This window comes from Montipora foliosa, chromosome 7, assembly GCF_036669935.1.
Source record: "Montipora foliosa isolate CH-2021 chromosome 7, ASM3666993v2, whole genome shotgun sequence".
NCBI classification, from domain to species: domain Eukaryota; kingdom Metazoa; phylum Cnidaria; class Anthozoa; order Scleractinia; family Acroporidae; genus Montipora; species Montipora foliosa.
This window is the reverse complement of record NC_090875.1, coordinates 24,937,594-24,961,237: the sequence shown is the minus strand read 5'-3', so window position 1 is coordinate 24,961,237 and position 23,644 is coordinate 24,937,594. Positions and strand designations below refer to the sequence as shown.

At 41.2% G+C, this 23,644-nt stretch overlaps 1 protein-coding gene across 3 annotated transcripts in view; it reads right to left on the bottom strand.

The window, feature by feature from the left end:
• The window catches only part of LOC138011525 (cilia- and flagella-associated protein 54-like), a 62,920-nt gene that overhangs the window by 25,071 nt on the left and 14,205 nt on the right, over positions 1–23,644 (bottom strand). For all 3 annotated transcript variants that reach the window (XM_068858570.1, XM_068858571.1, XM_068858572.1), the window contains 17 exons: positions 23,415–23,600; positions 20,704–20,796; positions 20,218–20,403; positions 18,563–18,705; positions 15,870–16,017; positions 13,970–14,248; positions 12,445–12,769; positions 12,133–12,231; positions 9,102–9,228; positions 8,523–8,637; positions 7,094–7,240; positions 4,266–4,319; positions 2,959–3,063; positions 2,092–2,195; positions 1,548–1,757; positions 840–951; positions 167–427 (listed from right to left, as the gene is read on the bottom strand). In XM_068858570.1, coding sequence (XP_068714671.1) covers positions 167–427; positions 840–951; positions 1,548–1,757; positions 2,092–2,195; positions 2,959–3,063; positions 4,266–4,319; positions 7,094–7,240; positions 8,523–8,637; positions 9,102–9,228; positions 12,133–12,231; positions 12,445–12,769; positions 13,970–14,248; positions 15,870–16,017; positions 18,563–18,705; positions 20,218–20,403; positions 20,704–20,796; positions 23,415–23,600 — 2,694 coding nt within the window. The remainder of the gene's footprint in view (positions 1–166; positions 428–839; positions 952–1,547; positions 1,758–2,091; positions 2,196–2,958; positions 3,064–4,265; positions 4,320–7,093; positions 7,241–8,522; positions 8,638–9,101; positions 9,229–12,132; positions 12,232–12,444; positions 12,770–13,969; positions 14,249–15,869; positions 16,018–18,562; positions 18,706–20,217; positions 20,404–20,703; positions 20,797–23,414; positions 23,601–23,644) is intronic.

Genomic DNA, 23,644 nt, shown 5'->3' with positions numbered 1-23,644 from the left:
AATGACTTAGACTTAAAAACAATAGAAGCTGCTTACAATACCAAACAATAGCATTAGCAGGTACCGAGAGGTGCTACACTACTGCAGAAAGGGGCACGAAAAAAACGCCATCTTCATAATAAAAAGACGATTGTAAGATGCGCTGCACCGAGGCAGCGGCCTTCACCTTAAAATTTTGATCTGTTTGAGCCTTGATTTGCTCCTGTATTTGCACCATCATGTCCAACAGACTGTCGGCTCCAAAGTAAAACTTTTTCCATAAAACCTTCCTCAACACATCGATGTCAGTAGCGGCCTCGGCGAGGGGGTCATCACACAGGTGGAGCGTTTCCGCCACTACACGCATCAATAGGGTCTGAGTTATGTTCCACAGGGCCCGACAAGCGTTCTGGAGCATGGTCCAAAATTTGCCACGATATGTCAGCACCTTGGCAAAAAGGGACACAAAAGGGTTTCACCGGGCAGACTTGAAATTGACATTACGTTGCAAAGTGCACTTAATAGAACCACACGAAAGTACGGCCTAGTAGCTTTCATTTGACTTCCAACACATTAACGTTTCACCCACAGGTTCTAAAGATGAAAACGCTTTGTACAGCATGCAGTAAGAACATAAGAAAAAACTGGTATAGTCGGAAACAAGGCGGTGACTGACGAATTCATGCTCTCACTAAAAGATTTCAATCATGCAGACTGAGAAGTTAAAACACACTTTAATGTAAAGGAAAATAAAGCCGAAGGACATAGGGAAAACTGTGGTTCTCAAGGAAGGGTCTAGAAGTATATAATGATTGCGAAATGAATTCGATTATTTTATGGCAAAGGTCGTGGGTACGTACAATGGTTCGTGATAAATTATCCAATGCTGAGAGCAGGAAGAACATTGGCGATTTACTTGTTGTGGAGCCCTCTTTATCACTGACAGTGAAGCCTGTTACTCTGCTGCCGGATCTATGCAAAGAAAAGAGCGGAAGTGCAAACTGAGTAGGAAGTTGAAGAGGGAGTCAAACGTCAAATATCCAGTCATTTTTGTTAAGTCGAGAATGAAGAACGAATTACTCTATAGTGTTTAGTGCTAGCTCTATATATACTCTTGTTTGTTGGTTGTTTGTTATATATTTGTTTGAGCAAGTTGACGTTTTGGCAGCTATTCAGCAGATGTGGACCTGCTATACCCACCCACCCATAAACTCACAAAGGACAGCCACAACACCGGGGACTCCATCCCCTACCTCTGTAGTTTAAAGGTTGGTTACTTCGAGTGCGGGATGCACGGATTGATGACCTGGGGCAGGTTCCTGAAAGGTGTAATAACTCTATTCCAGGGATAAATACGCCTTATTCCACCACATTTATTCCTGGAATAGGGTTATTACACCTTTCAGGAACCGGCCCCTGATCAATGGAGGTTGACTGTTTTCATGTCTCCAGTGGGGTCAATCATTTATCAAGTCAGTCGGGTTAGTGGTCAATCACTTAAATAGTGCCTTCACCGTACAAATTGTGTAACTATGGGAAGGGCTGCTTAAACGACGCACAAGACTTACCTCACAGCCTCCCCCTGGGATCCTGCTGGTGCGCCTCTTTGATTTCCACGTGACCCAATTGGGGCGATCTGTGCGAATGGCTTCTCCGAAGCTGAGCCACTGAATCCCATCGGGGGATCGGGTGAAACTCTTCCTGAAGCACCAGCCCACGACTTTATCAATGTCCCCGCAGTAGCGTAGCCAAACCAATCAGGATCCATAAGGGAAGGCCTGAAGAAAAAGAAAGATCCAGAAAACTTTATCGCTTGCTAATAACAAAGTGCATCGGAATATAACAAAGTGCGTAACAAAGGGCATCTGAACGAGTAATCGAAAGGTCGTCGTAGGTTGGACTATCCCCGAGTCACCATCTCCCACGAGTCTCCAATAGCTTAGTGGTAGAGCATCCGAACTAGTAGTAATCGGAAGGTCGTCGTAGGTTCGTCCTCTACAAAGGAGCACCCGGATCTTTTCGAGAATCCCAGAGTCGCCATCGATAATTGAAAAGGTCCATTTCTTCAGTCATCAAAGTGACATTTACATTTATGTGGTTGTAGGCACAAACCTGTATAAGGGGTTTTCTGAATCTCCAGAGTCTCCTGGACGTTGTGCACCTTCCATTTTGTCAAGAAATAAGTCGAAGTTGGCACTAGCCAGGAGAATTCCCATCTAAAATATAAGTGACAAAACTATCAGACCTCTCAGGGAGAGTATGGAAAGCAAAGCAATTGTGCGATGGGCTTCTATCTCTCTCTCTCTCTCTTTGAAAAGATATACTTATAGATACTAGTTCTTACGATTATAATAGTAACTTGCGATACCATACACACAACAAAACAGATATACTTTCACAAACTATCAAAATTAGACCATTTTGTCGAAGTGACACAGTGGCAATATATCTTTCATTTTCTATCTTCCCGATAGCTGAAAAGGGTTAGACTTGTCTATGGCATTTCTTCGTTTAGGCGTTAAAGATCTCTCACCACACCTGTTCGCATCTGCTTTAGGCCAAGAGTGGCTCACTTGATGTCTACGGCTATTGTCTTTAGAACTGTTTTCAATTGAGTGTCGAAAGTAATTAGAGAATTGCTTTGGTTTAGGATTACTTCACTCAGTGATTGGTTCAAAGTCCTCGCGCCACTTTTTCAACCAATCACAAGTGAAACCAAAACCAATCGTGGCCCGCGCGCGCACATTTTCCCGCGCTTTGTGTCGGCTACGTGTAATTACTTCGAGTTTTGATTGGTTTACTGGATTGTCTCCGTCCTTTTTGATTGGCCAAAGTAATTACTTTGGTTTGGTTTTACGACACCCGATTGAAACTCGTCCTAGCCACAGTAATTACTGATTTATTTTGTTTTAAAGCACTCAGTTGAAACAAGCTCTTTTGCAAGATATAACACCGGTTTCACAATAAACAAGTGACAACCTGAGCTCTCCAAGGCAGCTCTTCGCAACTGACAGCTCGTAATTTCTTTTTTCTCTGCGAGGATCTCCAGTACTCCGGCAACACATTCTGGAGACGTTCGATGGCCTTAAAATAAGGAAAATAACAATAAGAGAATAATGGTCTATTAACATTTCACGCCCAAGCCTGTCTCCAAGAGGTTAAGCGAATACACTTAGTTTCTAAAGAAACTGCGGCGCTGCGTCGGTGGATGTTTGAAACACGAAAATGTGGTAGCATCTTTGCTGCAAAAAGTAAAAGAAAAAACGTAGTGTGACCGAAAAGCTGACATTTCAACGGTCAGCCCTTCTTCCCAGCCTGTTTGCTCTTACGAAAGGCTAATACCAGTTATATCAACTTAGTTGATACCACCACAAGCGCATTATGACATTAGTGGTATTTAAATACGTTTCAGAATGTGTCTCTTTAAAGGGGCTACGTCACGCAAAATTATGTAATTTCATGACACCCAAAATGGCCAAAAAGTAGAAGCCATCGCTGCAATAACCAGTTATAACCGTTGAACAACATAAAAGAAATACAACAAAAGGAAAGAGAAGCATGGATGGACACAAATGGACAAGATCGAAACGGATTGCATTTGAGTAATCTTGAAAACGGTCGGCCCGATGTTTCTCAAGTTTAAGGCAAATTCGCCTGCATAACGCTCGTTTTCGCTCAAACTGATTATCTCGTTTGTGATATAATGATAATTTTATCAGTAAAGAAATTCCACAATACCATTTTCGAGTTTTAATCTCGTGATAAACTAAAGATGTCTCCTAAACACCCTACCATAACGTGACATGGCCCCTTTAAAGCCTAAGGGCCGATTTACACGGTGCCATTTTAAACACTACGACATTTTCTCTCCCGTACACGACAATCGTAAGGCCCGATTTACACGGTACGATTTTTGTCACATGCGACAGACTTACGACAGGCCTACAACTCGTTTACGATTGTCGCGTACGTAAGAAAAAATGTCGTAGCATTTTAAAACATGTTTTAAACGCTGCGACAATCGTTTCGTAGGTCTCAGTGTCGTAAGCTTGTCGCATGCGCCAAAAATCGTACCGTGTAAATCGGCCCTAAGAACGTCATGTTCTGGTTAAGGTCATAGAGGGTCACTTTGTGACGCCTGCGCTAAGGTGAATCTCATGATGCAGTTGGATCAGCGATAACTGCCAGTTACACTTTGAGAATGGACAGTTTTCTCTCCTTCCTTTTTATTCACTCCTGTTGTTTTTTCAATCACTTGTCTTTCCTTCAAGGCCTCACATACTCACATTATAAATATCTTTCTCTTCTGCAGTTCGTCCTTTTCGAGTGAATCTGCGAGCCTACCGATAAACAAGAGGTAACATTGCTTTGCAGCTTAAACTACCGCGGTCGTTCAAAAGCCGATTAACGCTAACCCCAGATTAAAAATTAATCAAGGAGTTTATTTCTCTACTCCCAAATGTTGTTCAACGCTGATACTCGGCAAAGATTTACATTAGAAGAAGTCACTCTTGAAAAACAAGAATAAGCAAAAGAAACTTTCACCAAAAAATTGAAAACATGAAACAAAAGTTTTCGCTTATCCCGGATTAAGTTAATCGGCTTTCGAACAACCGGGACCAGAGGTAAAAAACATTCCCGACCTCAGCTTCTGGGAGGGCATTGCAATAAGGAATGACTCAAAACTGCATGGAAAAATACATAAGAAAAAAGGTAACTTTAGTAGTAGTAGTAGTAGTAGTAGTAGTAGTAGTAGTAAATAAAGTTACAGTTAAGTTCTACTACTACTACTACTACTACTACTACTACTACTACTACTACTACTACTACTACTACTACTACTACTACTACTACTACTACTAATAATAATAATAATAATAATAATAATAATAATAATAATAATAATACAAATGGTCACTTCCCGCAAAAAGCATTGGCTAGTCGAGGAGGTAAGCCTCAGAAAAAAAGAAGGTTGTCACTACAACTTGTCTAGTTCTTTGAACAAAATAAAAGAGAGTGAAAGGAAAATGAAAAATAGCCACAAAAATATTGACAAAAGTTACAGAAAAATAAGAAAAGTATAGCTAGCAAAAAATAGACATAAATATAACAATAAAAAATATATGACGGTATTAGATGATGGAGCTTGGCGGTCGTTGTGAAGATACTGATGTGAATTTCTGAACAATAATGGTAGGCGAATCAATATAAAGCACCCTCAGAAGCCAAGAAAGATAAAACGGATTAATCCTTTAAAACGCTTACAAGGTTCACTAACGAAATTGCCTATGGTAACATACTGTGATGCCTCATCGATGGGAACAGCCTGCGAGCGAGCGAGCGAGTGGAGGTTTCTGTTTCGAGAGCGGGGAGAGAGGCGAGCCGGGAAAGGATTGCTCCCCCCTCCCCCCGATTCTCTCGTGGCTCCCTTTTCTCGTCGCTCTCGAACAAACAACTCTCGTGCGAAACCCGCCCAACAGAGAGCTTGATCACAGGCAAGTGATTTAATATGATATTAATTCTATTAATTGATAACATTATGGGAGCGTTGAGGCCTTGGATAGACTCAAGAGGGAGTTTCTGTCAAGAAGATGAACTTAATTCCGCGCTCTTTTCATGCTTAAGTGCTTGAATAATTTCAATATTACGTTTAAGCGTAAGAGAGACTACCATGGTTACAACACCAGGACTAAGAACAACATATGTAAGATCGATTCACGTTGGACGTACTTCAGGTCGCTGGACTTGGACAGAGTTTGCTGTAAACAAGGGGATTAACTTAGGTGCTTTCCTTTTGTCAGAGATGGCCTGCCAAACCGTCAGTTTGCGAAGAAAATGCAACAATTTGAAGGAATACTTGCATGATAATCCCTCGCATTCTTCTGGAGGAGTATATATCATCCTTGAAGTGGATTAATTTGAAAGCGTTGTAGAGTTAGTCCTTCCAAATGCCCGGACTGGCCGGTCAGTTCTGCCGCATGGAAAGCGTCCTTAAACAAGTCATTGAGGGACATTAGGTGCTTGTTCCCAAAAGAAGAATCTGATTTATTCCTTGAACTAGTTTACTCATCAGTTTGCATTAATTTGTATTTATAGTTTAACTTATCAAGTGAGCTATGATCCTCACAGTTGAGAACGCAATTTTAGCAATTGCGTAGAGAAGCCTGAAAAATTCAGGACTTCAACGGGGTTTGAACCCTGAGAACCCTGAGGTTCATAGCTCAGTTGGTTTGAGCGTCGCACCGACATCGTGAGGTCACGGGTTCAAGCCCCGTCGAAGTCCTGAAATTTCAGGCTTCTCTACGCAATTGCTAAAATTGTGTTCACTAGTCATAACTGCGAGGATCATAGCTCACTTGATTTCATATCCGCGGTTCAATATATAATTCATTTCATAAATCATTTGAGCGAATGTGAGAATGATATAAACACATAAGAAATGAAATGATGGTAGAACCAACTGGGATCTCGGAAAAAATCCGAGCCCCAGATGGGAATCGAACCCACGACCCTCCGTGATCTAGTCGGATGCTCTAACCACTGAGCTACTGGAGACTCTATGGCGAGCAAGGGTGAAATGTGGGTATTGACTCGAGCTGCATCACGCAGCTACAGAGTCAAATGACTGACAGCATAGCTCAAAACTGCATCGCACAGTCACATTAAAGCATATCTGAGATGCGGCCAACCAACCACCCAAGTGAGCGCATGTGAGAATGATATAAATCATTCTCATCCTCATTCTCATATATACATCATTCTCAGAGTGATGCAGCTCGAGTCAATACCCACATTTCACCCTTGCTCGCCATAGAGTCTCCGGTAGCTCAGTGGTTAGAGCATCCGACTAGATCACGGAGGGTCGTGGGTTCGAATCCTATCTGGGGCTCGGATTTTTTCCGAGATCCCAGTTGGTTCTACCATCATTTCATTTCTTATGTGTATAAATCATTAGGTTAGTTTTAATTCTGCCATTTGTAATTTTTCTGGCAGGACCCTTCTGTAAACCACTTTAGAGTAATGTAGGTATCCCCTGCAAAGATCACAAACAACCTTAGCTTCTCAGAGCCAACCCAGTTCATACACATAATTTTACCTTATGCAGGATATTTACCTTCTTGGAAATCGTACTTAGACCAAGGGACTTTCTCGGTGGCGGAGGGGGCTTAGAAATCATCTCTTGTTTGTTGCGCACAACGATTTCCGCATCTTCTTTCTCGTCTTCCTTTTCGGTCTCTGCTTGACGAGGTTTTTGTGGAGGCTGAACAAATGGAAAGAGATATGAAAAACTCAGTGATAAGTTGCGCGTCGCGTCCAGAAAAGCATGCATGAATCACAGTTTGAATGTGGTTCCCGGAGCTGGAAGTCCCCATTTTAATCTTCAACATCTGTTTGGACTGTCCTTTTGTACCGAGTCGCTACAGTTTGAAAACACGGGGCACTGAAGCAGGGGGACCAGGGTGAGCGGGTGGGGTAGGTGGGACAAAATTCATACCAGCACCAGTCAGGTGACAGAACCACATGTACCGACATCAAATAAAGTGATTTCACCGTTTTAAATTCTTAATCCCAACAGAAGAGTTGACAAACGCAGAGACTCAATTGCGCAAAGTCGTCTTAAGAACGGTGCCTACTAATTCAAAGGTATTTTTGCGCGGTTTACTGAATGTCCCGGGAAAGCAGGTCTTAACAAGTGTTATTGAAATCCAAAAAGAAATTTGGTGGTAACACGTATTTGTAAAAGATAATGAATCAACAATATTTGTAAAAAGCTTTAAATTTTCAAAGCTATGTATGATATTCTTTTCAACATTGAAGCTTAATTATCTCTGAAAAATGCGAGGTTACCCCTAATTTTCTTTTTGGATACCACGAGCACTTGCTAAGTTCTGCCTTTTCCGCATAGTTTTAAACCGCGCAAAAATATCCCTGTCTTAATAAGAACCACCGATAGGAGACCCGAGTATCTCGAGATGTGCAAAACGTATAGACCTTATTCATAAATGGCGGTCACATTTATAATTCTTTTGTCCACGTGCAAATTAGCCTACCAAACCTCATTTTAGAGCAAGAATTCTTTTCAATTCACTGTATGGTATCGAGGCTTAGTAGGCTAATTTGCACTTCGACAAAAGAATTATAAATTGGCCGCCATTTATGAATACGGTCTATGAGCAATAACAATAGTAGGCATCGTCCTCAATGCCAAATCTTGGTTACCTATGACCTAGTGCTATAAGTTGCCGCCACCGTGGAACACCATCAATTGGTGTTCATACTGCTTCAAGCATTCAGCCCGAGAGTAATCAGTATTTTTGAACAACAGCTTGTAAAATGTTGACGAAAGTGTCGTGACAACACATGCGCGACGTCGTTTGAATTGCCCGCCTGTTACTTTTGTGATTCACTGGTGCAACTGGATGATCCGCCCATTTCCTTTTGATAAACGCGTTGCGTGACTTCTTCTGGTAAACGTTTCTGACATTTGCATCACTGAGAACTGTCAGCGTGACGTTACAGTATTGGATCACGGGCTCCGTTACCTGGCTAAATTCAACAATGGCAGTGGCAAACTTCCTGATTTTTTCGTCTTCCGGTGCTGCTGCTGCTGCCTGTCTAATTATAGTAGGTTTGCTGCCCAACAGCAGTTCGTTTCTCCTGTGAGAGAGAAAAAGACCAAGTGATTAAAGAGAAATATATATGCATGCTCCTTCCCTCTCAAAGGAGAACGCGGTCATTTTCTCTCCATGGCCCGATTGTTTCAAAGCCGATTAACTTAATCCAGGATTAGCGTAAACTTTTGTCCCTTCTTTAAGATTGAGTTCTTCTAATGTAAAGTTTTGCCAAATATCTTCAGCGTTGAACAGCATTTGGAAGTACAGAAATAATCTGGGATTAGCGTTAATCGGCTTTTGAACAACAGGTCCCATGTGTACAACGATCTGAAAAATAAACGAGTCTTTTCCCTGCTTGCCGCAGAAAATTCACTGTGACTATTATAACAACTGCTTCATGCGCTTTGTCGTGCGTATATCATGTTATCATGGATGAACGTAAAAAGTTTGGTGAGCACTTCATAAGCTGAAGTTGCTCTTAGAAAACCCATTGTAACCTCTGAATACCTCATCATCCAACCAATGGTATCACTGCTCCACTCCAGTGCTGTTTCTGTAAGCCCTTCCTGTAGAGCTTTAGCAAGAACCTGTACGTAGAAACCTAGGAAACGAGTTCGTCGCTTGAACTTAATCACTGTGAAAAAAAGGGAATTACATCATAAACAAATGTGACAAAACACGTAACAGTTCAGATGAAAAGGGAACGAGAGAGGAAAAAACCCGCAAGTACATAGCAGATAATTATAAAAAAAAGGAAAGTCAACTCTCATATCTTCGCATTTTATTAAAGAGCTTTAAAGCAAAGTCAACGAAAACTTTAAGATTTACTGAATAGTATCACGAACATCAGACGGCTAAATGAACATTCCATGTTGTTTAGTTTAGTTTCGTCAAAAGCTGATGAAAAGCAATCGACATTTGAGTAACGAAAATCAGCTGATTATTGTTCACGCAGACGCAGTAAAGAGACCGTAAAAGCCACTTGTGAAACAATTAAAACAACGAGTAAAAGAAAACCAGACATCTTGACAACGAGAGGAGGTTGAGCTCGCAGCTTGAAGTCAGTAAAAGCTGTAGTTAATCCAAACTGAAGCAGAAGGTCACAGAAAGAGAGCAGCTTGAGGTCTTGGATTGGAAGCAGATGATAGACTGCAGATTAGGCAGGTAAATTGAGGAACGGAAAGTGAACAGAAAGAAAACACAGCCATTGAAATCAAATGTGAAAAGTGCAATGTCTGAAAAATAAAACGACAGAAGTAGCAAACTTGTCAATGTTGAGACTATTATTATTGAAGTCAAGATCAGCAAGTAGATGGTTAAAGTCTCTGCTTACGAGCCAGAAGGCCCATCAGGCCGGCGCTTATCTCCGGTTTCCGTAGCATGAAGCGACTAGGAGTATTTCTACTCCCCCCGGGATGGGATGCTAGTCCATCGCAAGGTTACCCCCAGCATTAAATTCACCGGTACCCATTTATACACCTGGGTGGAGAGAGGCACCGTGAGAGTAAAGTGTCTTACCCAAGAACACAACCTCGCAAACAAGCGACCTGCTTAAGAAAGATTTTTCCACACTACTGCTCTTGATAATAAACGATTCTACCTCAGAGATTACACAAGTTTAATTGAAGTCGAAATTTATATATCTACTGGGAAACACTACAGACATCTTGAAAAGAAATGGTTTAAAAAAGTAAGACTTTAGAAAAGGATTCACGAACGGTTGTGTCTTTGTAAATTGTAACCTGCAGTTGGTCATTTTTTTTTAAATGTTGTGGTATTTGAAAATATTACAGTTGTATGAAAATGAAGAGAAAAAAAAGACCGGTGACTTCTTTTTCTTTTTTAATATTTTTCCTCAAAAACTTACATTAGTAAAAGACATTACTCATGATTATAAGAATACGCTTGACGATACAGAATGAAAGCAGAAACATACTAATAAAGAGCAGAATCCCTTACGGTTAGTCAAGAAAAGAAGAAGCAAGAGATGCGCAAGAAGAAGCGTATTCTGAACAAGAAGAGGTAGATGCAGTGTCGTCATCTAGATACCAGTCAACATCCCAGTCTTAAAGAAGAAAGAGAACTTTGCAATTACATAACCTACAGTCAACATATGGCATATTTAACGACTTTTGTGAGACTGTGAAGGGTGTTAAGACTGACCAGGAAAAAAAAAACAACTAAATCTGCGATCAACTTCACATTCTATATGGTAGTCAATCAAGATCTCAGATAAAAAGCAGCTCTTTAAAGTGCCTCTCACCTTAAGAAACTTTTCCACTTTATGTATTCTCCGAAATCGTCCCAAGTATACTGTGTAGTTTTTGGAACCTTTTCATTGAAACCTTTTTATTGGCCCTGAAAGACGGAAAATTGGTCTTACTTTGATTCATAACCGAGCATTGAAGGGGACTGGATTCGATACCAGGGTGATGTCACAGACTGCTTTGCATTGAGATAGTTCTTCACTTGAAAACAGCCATGCAAATATATTTGTGACGTCAACCCCGTATCGAACCCATCCCCCTTCATTGCTCGGTTATTGATAAAAGTATGACCATTTTTTCCGTCTTTCAAAGCCAACAAAAAGTCAAATTTCAATACAAAGGTTCCAAAAACTGCACAATATACTTGGGACGATTTCGGAGAATAAATTTAGTGAAAGGCACTTTAAAACCACCCTGCTAGCAGAGCCTTTCTTTTGCTTGCTCGATTTTGGCGTTCTCGAGAAAGGCTCTGCATAAATCGAGTAAGATCTTTATTGAATATGCGCTGCATGTTGCCAGGATACAGTCTCGAACCCAAGCCTAATATGCCAGATCTCGCCGCCATCTTGGTTTTTCATGGTACAGCGGGCTCAATTATAACCATCGGTTTTGTCACTAAACGGACGCTCGCACTGGAAAAACCGGTTTGACGAGAGAAAACAAGATTGACTAGTCCAGAAGTTCGGGCTGCGGCGGCTTCAAAGAGTTGACGCGATTCGGGCAGAGCCTCCTTTTCTCCTCCTCAGTAAAGAAAAAGACAAAAGGAGGCTCTGCTCGCAGGGTGCTTTAAAACCTATAATTACTTTGTGTGGGAATCAAACCACTGTATCATTTCAGTTGTATGTTAACACGTGTATATACTTAAATCAAAGTCTGTTGAGGCCGCAAAGAATTGAGTGGTGGTTCTTCTTCAGGATTAAACTGGATACTTTTACACAACCAGAGCTAAATACTGCAGATACGGATTTATTTGTAAGAAGGGATACGCTAGCAATCGGAACTTGTGTTCTATAGCATTCTTCTGTCACACGCTTCCATTTTGTTCTTTATTTATTTTGTGCACGTTCGTTTAAATCGGTTACAGGACTCGTTGCATGCATGTAAATGTTACCGCGACTATTTCGAATTCAAAACAATTTGTTATTTCCATTGGGAGTTCAAAATGGCAAGGTAATTCAGTAAACCATACTCAGTGTCATGTTTGTGTTAAATACGTAAAACTGAGCGTATCCCCTGCCTCCGGCCCCCTCCCTTCCTGTTTGAGTTCTCACCTTCTTTGTAAGCCTGTTGTGCCGGTAGATTGGCGACAACTGAATATAAAACCGATGGATCTTCAGAACCAGTCAATTCTTCTTCATCGCGGTTTAAAGCTAGAAAGAACCAAGGAAACTTCTTTAAGAAAAAGATGCCTTCAGAAATTCAAAGCTTTATCCTACAAATTAGCTAATGAAGGCTAACCAGAATAGATCTATTTAAGGCTTGGGTCTACATGTATACATTCATGTAACAACAAAAGAAATAGAGAAGACAACTCAAGGATAGTGGTTAAGCGTGATTTTGTAGTATCATATCTTGTCGCTCACCTTGTTGGCTCAATTTCGAAATGTAAGCCTCCAAGGCCTTAAGTTCTTCATTCTGTGCGTCCGCGTTGTAAGCGGCGACTTCTTTCTCCAGTTTACCCAGACCCCCTTTGCCTCCAACAATTTTAGGCTTTTTGGTCGGCCCAGGTTTCTTCTTTGTGCTTCTACTCACTGTCAGTCCTCCAAGATTGACAGTTGCCATGGCAGTGACTGCTTGCATGGTTGTCATGGTGCCAGCACTGTCAGGAGCTGTATCAAGGTTCAACATTTTCTTGCCGATTTCAAGAATGGCTCCTGCTACACCCTGTTCATTCCATAGCTGCAAGATCTGAAGAATCAGGCACAAAAGCATGAGGCCAGAGGGAAACGAATTCGGTAAGTGTAGTGCGAAACATTTCAGCAAGAGACATGAGCAGGTGCAAAATATAAATACTTCATTTCTAATGTGCCTTTTTGAGGACAGCAAGACAAGTAACTATGCCCAATAATATTAGAATAATTACATAGGTGATTATTGGAAATTCTTTGCGCTGATTGGTTGTACGTGAGGTGGTTATCACGTGATAACCACCACAGCGGTTTTTTCAAAATGGTGGCGAGCCGTTTTGTCAAGGTGGCAGACGAAGAAATTAATTGTTTTAGTAGCCTGCGCAGCTGGCGGTATTGTAAGCGCCCGCGAAATAAAGTTTTGGCGGCGGAGCCGACAAGCGAGCGGCGAAGCCGCGAGGAGAATTGGGAGAGGGACTCTGAAAGTCCCTCTCCCCATTCTCCTCGCGGCTTCGCCGCTCGCTTGTCGGCTCCGCCGCCAAAACTTTATTTCGCGGGCGCTTACAATACCGCCAGCTACGCAGGCTATTGTTTTAGAGAAAATAATCACCTATGTAATTATATTAAAACAGTTATTCACCTCGTCTTCGGCGAATAATTGTTAAATAATCCAAACAAGACCAGTTGGCTGTTTTTAGGGGCAGTTGAGAAGTTGAACTAGGGATTACCCAGAAACTCCAGTTAGGGCCAGCTAGCGGTCAGAGCAGGGTCACCGAATTCCTGACTCCAGTAGCGCAGGTAATGCTTCATCACTTCGGCGCTTAACAACTTTGACACCTGCATCCCAAGCACTCAATCACAGCCGATGTTTATGAGAAGAAAGGTGTAATCAGCAGATTTCATTAAACGATAAAGGCGGAATGACAAAGGATCTCTAACGCAAAAGGCCCTTTAATCTACACTTAAAATATTATCGTCACTTTATCATACTTGAGAGCAAGAATAGGGGCTGGACAATCTGCGAGCCAGCGAGCCATGCGAGCCATGCGAATTTCGCATTTCAGTCGAAGCACCCATTTCAAATATAGCGCTGCTAAACAGTTATTAAGTCGAAGCACCCATTTTAAAACAGTTAGCTTTCAATAACTGTGTGACGCGCATGTTGACTCGCAGTCATGGCTCGCATGAAACGGCAGATCATATTTTCCAGTGAACGATCAAAGCGAAGGAACTGCTTTGCCCCTTGGGTGGTTTGCATTACCTTTGCAATATAGTAGGTCATTGTAGCGATCATGTGTGATAGACTGTCCGACGAAGACATAGACTTTCGGTGACGCGTCAATGATGGTACTTCCTGTAGGACAGCGTGACATCGAAGGAGAACCTGTACAACTGGTTTAGCTGGTATTTTCTGATGAATGAGAGGAGCTAATAACCCATAAGACTGAACAACCGCTTGCAGACACAAAGCAGAGTCGTTTAACCAGCCAGCAACTTGAATGGCAAGAAGAAGACGCTCACATTCCTCAAGACGAGCCAACTATTATTTGAAAGAAAATGAATTAAGATGTAACTAACACAAATAAGTATTTACCAAACCAATTGCATGAGATGTGCCTAAAATATGGGAGAAAACGTCACCCATATGTAGTCAAGGCCATGTGGCCTTGTCCGTTTTCGGGCAAGCCAAAAGGATGCGGTCTACAAAAGGAGGCCAAGGGAGCGATATAATTAGGGTTAGAGTTGACACAGGTTTGGCTTGGTGTAATTTCGTGACGTTTAACGCCTGCATTTAAGAACATAAGTGATATTTCACTGGTTTAGGGGGCACACGTCGAAAAGTTATTTTACCACAATTGCTTGCAATCTCGCAATCTGATTGGTTAATTTGCCGTTGTCGATAAGAGTCTAGACAATGCTGTAGGCGTCATGCTCGCGTCAATTTGTCACGCAATGTAATAGCCAATCAGGAACGCCCATTTTGGGAAATAAACCAATCATAAATGCGAGAAAGTTATAGACAACGCTTGCTTTTTCTTTGTGTCATGCTTTTGTTCACGCTCTGAAACAAAAACTTTCAACTTGTTGTGGACTCACGAGGCGCACAACATTTTGACCAATGTGATGACGAATATCATTGTCGATAAGAGTACAGACAACGCTGAACCACTTTCGATTTGTTAATTACAATATGCATACATGCATTAGCACGTAGGAAATACTAAAACTGGATAACTTTACAAACTAAAGTGGCCACTGTAATGAGATACTAACGCTGAATCTCTGGGTGTTAACCTTTTCATGTCCTTTGTTCTAGAACGCTGCTTACTTAGTCCGAGAACGTAATTTTTAGTTGGAACCATAGTATTAAAGGGACTTCACCAAATGTTACAGCGAGTTTCAATCGAGTGTCGTAAAACCAAAACCAAAAGTAATTACTTTGGCCAATCAAAAAGGACGGAGACAATCCAGTAAACCAATCAAAACTCGAAGCAATTACACATAGCCGACACAAAGCGCGGGAAAACGTGCACGCGCGAGCCACGATTGGTTTTGGTTTCACTTTTGATTGGCGCGAGAACTTTGAACAGATCACTGAGTGAAGTAATGCAAAACCAAAGTAACTCACTAATCACTTTCGAAACTCAATAGACCATATTCGTATTCTCGGTATTGGACTGGAGCTAGCTTGCAATGGAGGCTAATGCGGGGGAATCTTTTCAAATGCAAATACTTTTTAATATATTCCCCCGCATTAGCCTCCATTGCAAGCTAGTTCCAGTCCAATACTGAGAATACGAATATGGTCTATTGCATGAAAACCGCTCTACCTCCCTGGCTAACAAAAAAGCAATTTTTCACAACCAATTAACCTACCCATTTTCTTTGCAAACTAACTGGTCTGACCAGTTCTGACAAAAGGATAGCACCCGTCTTAGTACAGTGGCTACAGGAGGCGGTATATCTCAGAGGTAATGCAAGGTGTTTGATTTCCATGTGGTCACTGACCACACTTTGGAAATAGCCGACGAATTGCATCCTGTTAGTTGAGGTTAGTGCCCCGCATTTTATTTCCTCATTGCCTCTCTTGTTAACGAGCTACTGAGCATTTACGTTCTTCTCTTTAAACTAGACAAGCGAATGCCAAACACATTACTGACCTGTCCGCTGTACAATGGTCCATTGTCACACAGACAATCACAGAACAAATGACCTTCACGAATTCTACTGTCCACGGAGATGAAAATACTTTGAAGAAACAGTCTTGCTAACACAGGCGATGACTCGCGTAACCTGTCCTCATCTAATCTAAAGGCGAAAGGAAAGAAAGTACACACAAATACGGTTCATTATTAACGCACTTCCACATAAATTAAACTCCATTTTGCGGTCAAGAATCTCATATAGCCACAAGAGATATAACCGAGCAAAAAGCGTGAATTAGGATACTTGATGTATGTAAAAACCCGGCAAATAGCTTCAACATTTGCTTCAATATCCGTTCAACTTTGTTGAACAGCGATGTTGAAAACGTTTGCAACTCCCCCTTTTCAACCTGCAAAAACGGATTCAACCTGAGACCGGGTTTTACCTGCAACATAAACACCTTGCAATTGGGCAAATTTATGTACTCCTATCAAATCTCGACCCTTCCCGTTCACTGTTAGCAAACAAAATTGTTTTACTGAAAAATTCAAATACATTGTTATTATACAAGACCTTCCAATTAATTTACTGCAGAACGTTGAATTGAAGTTGAATCGATGTTAACATCGTTTGCCCATCCCAGCAGTCAACAATGTTCAACATTGTTCAACAAAATCGAAGGATGTTGAAGCAGTTTGTCCCGGCCTTAACTGTTCTTTACACTAAAATGCACGCATCCCGGAACAATTAATTAGGAGATTAAGCAAAGACGACGTTAACAATGACGAGAACGGCAGAAATAATAATGGAAATAACGAGATTAATGATTAATGAGCCAAAAAAAAAAAACAACCCGCTTTGCACGCCCCGCACGTGCGTTTTGCATTTTCGTACATTTCTAATTGCCGTCACGCTTGAACAACAACGACGTTAAATGACCAAATTTGAGGATCTGTTCACGACGTGAGCACACGACGATAATTTCTAGCGTTATTCTTCTGTACCTGTCCATACCGTTCTTCCCAAATTAATTACAACGAGTTGGAAAAAACTTTACGCAAGAAATGAGTTGCCATAATTGAAAAATATCACCAATAGGAGGTTTTCACGTGACGTCATCGACGCCATGTTGGTGGACGAAAACAAAAAATCTCTCATTAGCTTCTTTTGTTCGTCCACCAGAAGTTGTACATTTTTCTATTGTTATTGGCGTCTCTAGAGGTTGGTTGAAAACGTCTTAGAAAGAAAACTCATATTTTCTGATGGCGTTCTCTCTCTAGTCGAGGTCATAGATGTTCAAGGTCCCCAAAGAGTCTGAAAAGTTATTTCAAGGCCTCGCATTTGCAAGAATAATTCCAGTCCTTGGCTTCGTCTTGCCATAAGACCACTAACTATGGTCTTGTCTATAGGAAGAAACTGAAATCCCTAAATCGAGTCCAGACCAAATTGGACCCTTTGAAATTTTCATTTGTTAACATGATTTGCTTGCATGGTCTTATCTCAATTTGTCTACTTGTTCTTTTTCAACCACTTATCTAATAGCCTATTTGTCTTGGCTTGGCCTTGGCCTTTGAAATTTTCATTTGTTAACATGATTTGCTTGCATGGTCTTATCTCAATTTGTCTACTTGTTCTTTTTCAACCACTTATCTAATAGCCTATTTGTCTTGGCTTGGCCTTGGCCTTTGAAATTTTCATTTGTTAACATGATTTGCTTGCATGGTCTTATCTCAATTTGTCTACTTGTTCTTTTTCAACCACTTATCTAATAGCCTATTTGTCTTAGCTTGGCCTTGGCCTTTGAAATTTTCATTTGTTAACATGATTTGCTTGCAAGGTCTTATCTCAATTTGTCTACTTGTTCTTTTTCAACCACTTATCTAATAGCCTATTTGTCTTGGCTTGGAATGATCTGACCGTGAAACGATCTGACCGTAAACCCAATCTATTCGCGAAAAAAAAAGTGACCAAAAAGGCCAAAAACAAGAGGTTTAATGAGCAAAAAATAAGAATAATAAAACAATGGCTCTGTACGCTTCAACTGTGCATGTTTCATTTTGGTAACATTTTACCGAACGTTTGCTCACAACAACGACGCGAAATGGCCACATTTTAGGTTAGACAACGTGAGCTCTCTTAACGATAAATTTTAACTTTTCCCTCTTAGGGCCGATTTACACGGTACGACTTTGTCGCATGCGACAACGGCTTACGACAGGCCCACGACATGATTTACGATTGTTGTGTACGTCAGAAAAAATGTCGTAGCATTTTAAAACATGTTTTAAAACGCTGCGACAATCGCAAGTCATTTCGTAGGCCTGTCGTGAGCTTGTCGCATGCGACAAAATCGTATCGTGTAAATCGGCCCTTACTCAACGTCATCTATGCAAATTTAATTCCAGGACAGTTGGAAGACATTTTGCACGCGAGAAGAAGTTGCAAATGTAGGAAAATCTGCGCAAGAACGAGGAACGTTTTAATTTCGTTCTTGTAAGTGTCGTCGTTAGTTGAGGTCTTTATTGCCTTATCTTTTCATATCTGCATTTTTCTTCTGCACATGAAGGTTCAAAACCTATGCAAATATGTGTAATTTAATTCCCAGCAGTTCTTTTAATAGTATTGAATCCAAATTGTATTACCAGCCACGTTTCATCCCATTTGTAAAAGACGCCTTTCTGGTGTAGAGAGAGAATATTTGACAAACCTCTTAAGTGAGATGCATATGTCAGTAGCAGCGGATTGAATACTAGAGTTTTCCTCAGGATCCTCTGATTCCTTCACAAAATGATTCCACAAAACGGAGGCAGCTGATTTGGCAATGGATAGTACACCAGAGGCAAAGGAAAGCTGAAAAAGAAATGGATAACTTTCCAGTCTGAGCAGTTCCTTTTATTGAGACTCTTAAATCAAAATCAAAGCATTTCGAACTGAGAAGTACTAACATGAACTTGCTGAAATGAGGTACAATGCAAGTGTTTAAATGGTGGTGCAAAAATCTTATATCAAAAACGCTTCGGTAGAAATGGCAAGCATGCAATATATATACAGCTGCATGCTTTAGCACTCGGCTAAGTCCTTTTTTCACTTATGGCTGTTTCTGTTTAGATGGCCTCATACATAAAGCCCTTTTAGAGACATCACTACCAAGCTGGCCACTTCTGCTGGAGACAACAGGTCACCCCACAACATCGGGGAGTTCATCCCCTACTCTTCTCGAATAGTGTGCGGGTTCTTTTATAACGTCTCACAGGGAACTAATGAACATGGAGGATATTTGTGAGACGGGGCCTACGGTTTATGGTCCTTATCCGAGAAGACTTGAAAATCTAACTATTTGCAGATTAAATTACAAAGGCCACACTTTCTCCTCAGTTATTTTAAGACCCCGAGTGCCGGTTTATACTGCGCATGCCGAGTTTCGAACCCTCCTGGACCTCCTGCATGACAGCTCGATGCTCAACCACCTGAGCCATTTTTGTTTTTTCAAGTCTAATGTAAAAACCATTTAACAGCTTTCTACTTTTGATAACTCTTTTATTCCACGTATTTTACTGAGATGAGCACATTTTTAAGAACGAGCTGATAATTTTATTATAAACTTTGCAGAGAGAGCTAAGACCATCACATCGAGTACTATACAACGGCAGATTTCAAGCTAAAATTTATAATCGCAAAACAAATTTTTATTTATCTCGTGACCTTTTTTAAGTCGTGCCTGTCTATTGAAGAGACAGGAATAAAGTAAAAAAAGGGAAATGTGTTTCTTCCGGCATAATCGGTATCCAAATCTTTTACTTCTTCAACTTTTTTTTGAAAAAAAATGTTCATTTTTTCCTGCAGCTTAATGATGGAGCACCCAGACCAATAATAGGAAGGTTTTAGGGGTTCTGAGTTCCCCTATTTTTCCAGAGTACGCTAGCAAAGATAACACTTCAATGAAATGATATATGAAATGGATCATATATGAACTGCGGATATGAAATCAAGTGAAGCTATGATCCTCGCAGTTATGGACGCAATTTTTGCAATTGCGTAAAGAAGCCTGAAAAATTCAGGACTTCATCACTTGATTAAATATCCGCAGCTCATATATCATTTCATCGTTGATTCATTCCTCACAGGAACATTAAAACCCACAAATGGCCAGCTCCCAACGTCAGTGGCTTCATAGCTCAGTTGGTTAGAGCGTCGCACCGGTATCGCGAGGTCACGGGTTAAAACCCTGTTGAAGTCCTGAAATTTTCAGGCTTCCTTACGCAATTGCAAAAATTGCGTCCATAACTGCGAGGATCATAGCTTCACTTAGAAATAACACTGCTAAAATAGTCCACCCTATTTACGTTCTGTACTTTTTATTACCTGAGCTAAATATCCCCACGCCATCAGTGATGGTAATGGATGTGTTGCTAACACAGGGGGGCAGGTCAAGCCGATACCTCCACCAATCATCTTGCCGTTCTCATCGTAAGCTGCCAGAGCTGCCATGTACTTCTCATTGGGTTTGAGCCCACGCACATAAAACAGTGTGTCAGCAGTTGCTGGAACCTCATAAGGAGAAAGAACAGCAGTGAATTGCGTCAGATTAATCCAACTAAATTTGTTTATTGTTTGAAGTCCTTTGAATTGATTGACCACAATTAGCGATCCAGTCTTGGAAAAAACAAACATGCCATTTCTGAGTTCATGTCTGCCTCCTCTTCAAAGCGAGTCAAAGTGCGAAGTTTTTCTTATGAACCTAATTAAATCAGTAGAACTAATTACCATCACAAAAAGTTTGCACTTAGACTCACTTTGAAGAGGAGGCAGACATGAACTCGGAAAAGGCCTATTCTCATTGGATTATACCTCCTCACCAGTCCCCGGGAGCTGATAGTCATTGAGCCTCGCTTTCACATTACTGCTATTGGCAGACCTTGCGAACAATCGATACCATGCCACCTGACAAATGAATGGATAAACTTCAAATGTGCAAGTTCATTTATTGTGTATGGCAAGCCGTCACTGCCAAAAGCCCTGGAAACCAGGTTGAAATCCATGTTGACACGATCGAGTTATAGAAATTGTAGGTTGAGTTACGTCTGGGGATGGTCGAGTTTCGTGGAAAAAGCTCCAGTTCTAGCTACTGATTGTTGAGTTTCTGCGATCTTGTGTCGAGTTCTCGCTATTTAGTGTCGAGTTTCTGCGATATAGTGTCGAGTTCCCGCGATCCAGTCTTGAGTTTCTGCGATCGACTGTCAAACTCTCGCTAGCGAGTTTTCATATTCTCGCTAGCGAGTTTTCAAATTCTGGCTAGCGAGTTTTTTAAATTCTAGCTAGCGAGTTTTCTAATTCTGGCTAGCGAGTTTTCTAATTCTGGCTAGCCAGTTTTAGAATTCTCGCTAGCGAGTTTTTTAATTCTCGCTAGCGAGTTTTCTGATTCTCGCTAGCGAGTTCTCGCTAGCGATCGAGTTTTTCAACTCATTCCCAGGACCTGCTCTGACAGCGTTACCCATAGGTCTATGCCTCTATGTATGCGTTCCGGTTCTTCGTTCTCCAACATGGCGACAATTGAGGAGGAACTTCGGAACTTCTTCATAGGCTTTAACGAAATTTTAAAACAGTTAGAGTCTTGTGACGTCAATCTTGCGACTGAATACTCAGAAAGAAAACTAGAGAATTATGTCACTATTCTTTTCGGGATGATCTGCCAAATTGAAAGCGGTGAAAGATCAGAGCATCGAAGCAACTTACTGACGCTTCTGACAGCGCTTTATGAACTGTCGTATGGGAAACTGGAGATATTATCGAGTCAAATACAAGAGCAGTCATGTCTTCAGCGGAAGTCTTCTTACTATCCTCAACTTGAAAAGACTGGAGGTCGGCCCAAGTTCTCACTAACTAAAGAGCAGCTTGTGAATCTTCGCGAGACTGGTTTAACGTGGGCGAAAATTGCCTTGTGTCTGAATGTTAGCGAAAGAACTTTATACAGACGAGTTCAGGAATTTTGAAATTGATGGCAAATTTTCAGATTTATCAGACAATGATCTAGACGAACAGTGCTCAAGTCCATCATGGCATTAACCCCTCGAGCGGGTGAAAGCTACATACGCGGGAGTTTGAAGGGCAGCGGCGTGCGAATCCAGCGTTGGAGGATACGGGAAAGGCTTAATTCCATAGATCCTGTGGGCAGAGCAACTCGAAGGAGTAGTGCAATTCGAAGGCCAGTTTATAATGTTCGTGCACCAAATTGCTTGTGGCACATTGATAGTAATCATAAATTAATAGCATAGAGATTTGTAATTCATGGATGTATCGATGGGTACAGTCACAGGTACCCCAAGCACTGTTCGTCTAGATCATTGTCTGATAGATCTGAAAATTTGCCATCAATTTCAAATTCCTGAACTCGTCTGTATAAAGTTCTTTCGCTAACATTCAGACACAAGGCAATTTTCGCCCACGTTAAACCAGTCTCGCGAAGATTCACAAGCTGCTCTTTAGTTAGTGAGAACTTGGGCCGACCTCCAGTCTTTTCAAGTTGAGGATAGTAAGAAGACTTCCGCTGAAGACATGACTGCTCTTGTATTTGACTCGATAATATCTCCAGTTTCCCATACGACAGTTCATAAAGCGCTGTCAGAAGCGTCAGTAAGTTGCTTCGATGCTCTGATCTTTCACCGCTTTCAATTTGGCAGATCATCCCGAAAAGAATAGTGACATAATTCTCTAGTTTTCTTTCTGAGTATTCAGTCGCAAGATTGACGTCACAAGACTCTAACTGTTTTAAAATTTCGTTAAAGCCTATGAAGAAGTTCCGAAGTTCCTCCACAATTGTCGCCATGTTGGAGAACGAAGAACCGGAACGCATACATAGAGGCATAGACCTATGGGTAACGCTGTCAGAGCAGGTCCTGGGAATGAGTTGAAAAACTCGATCGCTAGCGAGAGCTAGCGAATCAGAAAACTCGCTAGCGAGAATTAAAAAACTCGCTAGCGAGAATTCTAAAACTGGCTAGCCAGAATTAGAAAACTCGCTAGCCAGAATTAGAAAACTCGCTAGCTAGAATTTAAAAAACTCGCTAGCCAGAATTTGAAAACTCGCTAGCGAGAATATGAAAACTCGCTAGCGAGAGTTTGACAGTCGATCGCAGAAACTCAAGACTGGATCGCGGGAACTCGACACTATATCGCAGAAACTCGACACTAAATAGCGAAAACTCGACACAAGATCGCAGAAACTCAACAATCAGTAGCTAGAACTGGAGCTTTTTCCACGAAACTCGACCATCCCCAGACGTAACTCAACCTACAATTTCTATAACTCGATCGTGTCAACATGGATTTCAACCTGGTTTCCAGAAAGTTGAAGGGCTTTTGGCAGTAACGGCTTGCCATAATTGTGGTTTCAATTTTCTTTTACCCAAGTAAATAATACATGTAAGTACTGTATAAATGCAAGGTACAGGAGTGTAATGTTTTCATTTTCTTGCATCAGTGAATCAGCGAGTGAACAACTAATGGAGGGGACATAATTTTTGACTCTTGAAACAAATTCTATGCTGACTTCAATGTCCAACCTTTTGTCCAGTTGTAGATTTGAAAGGAGCAGCTTTGAATATCAGTGTAGACGAACTACGATAGACCAAAAGTGGAGCGGAGGGAACATCTGATGGAGACACGTCTTTAGTATCGTTTGACTGCCTGTTCCACACGGATGTTTTCCTTTCCTGTTGCTGATATTTTTTAATCATCTCTTGGCTCTCCTATGATCACAGAAAAATTGGTGATACTGAGGTCATGAATTTAG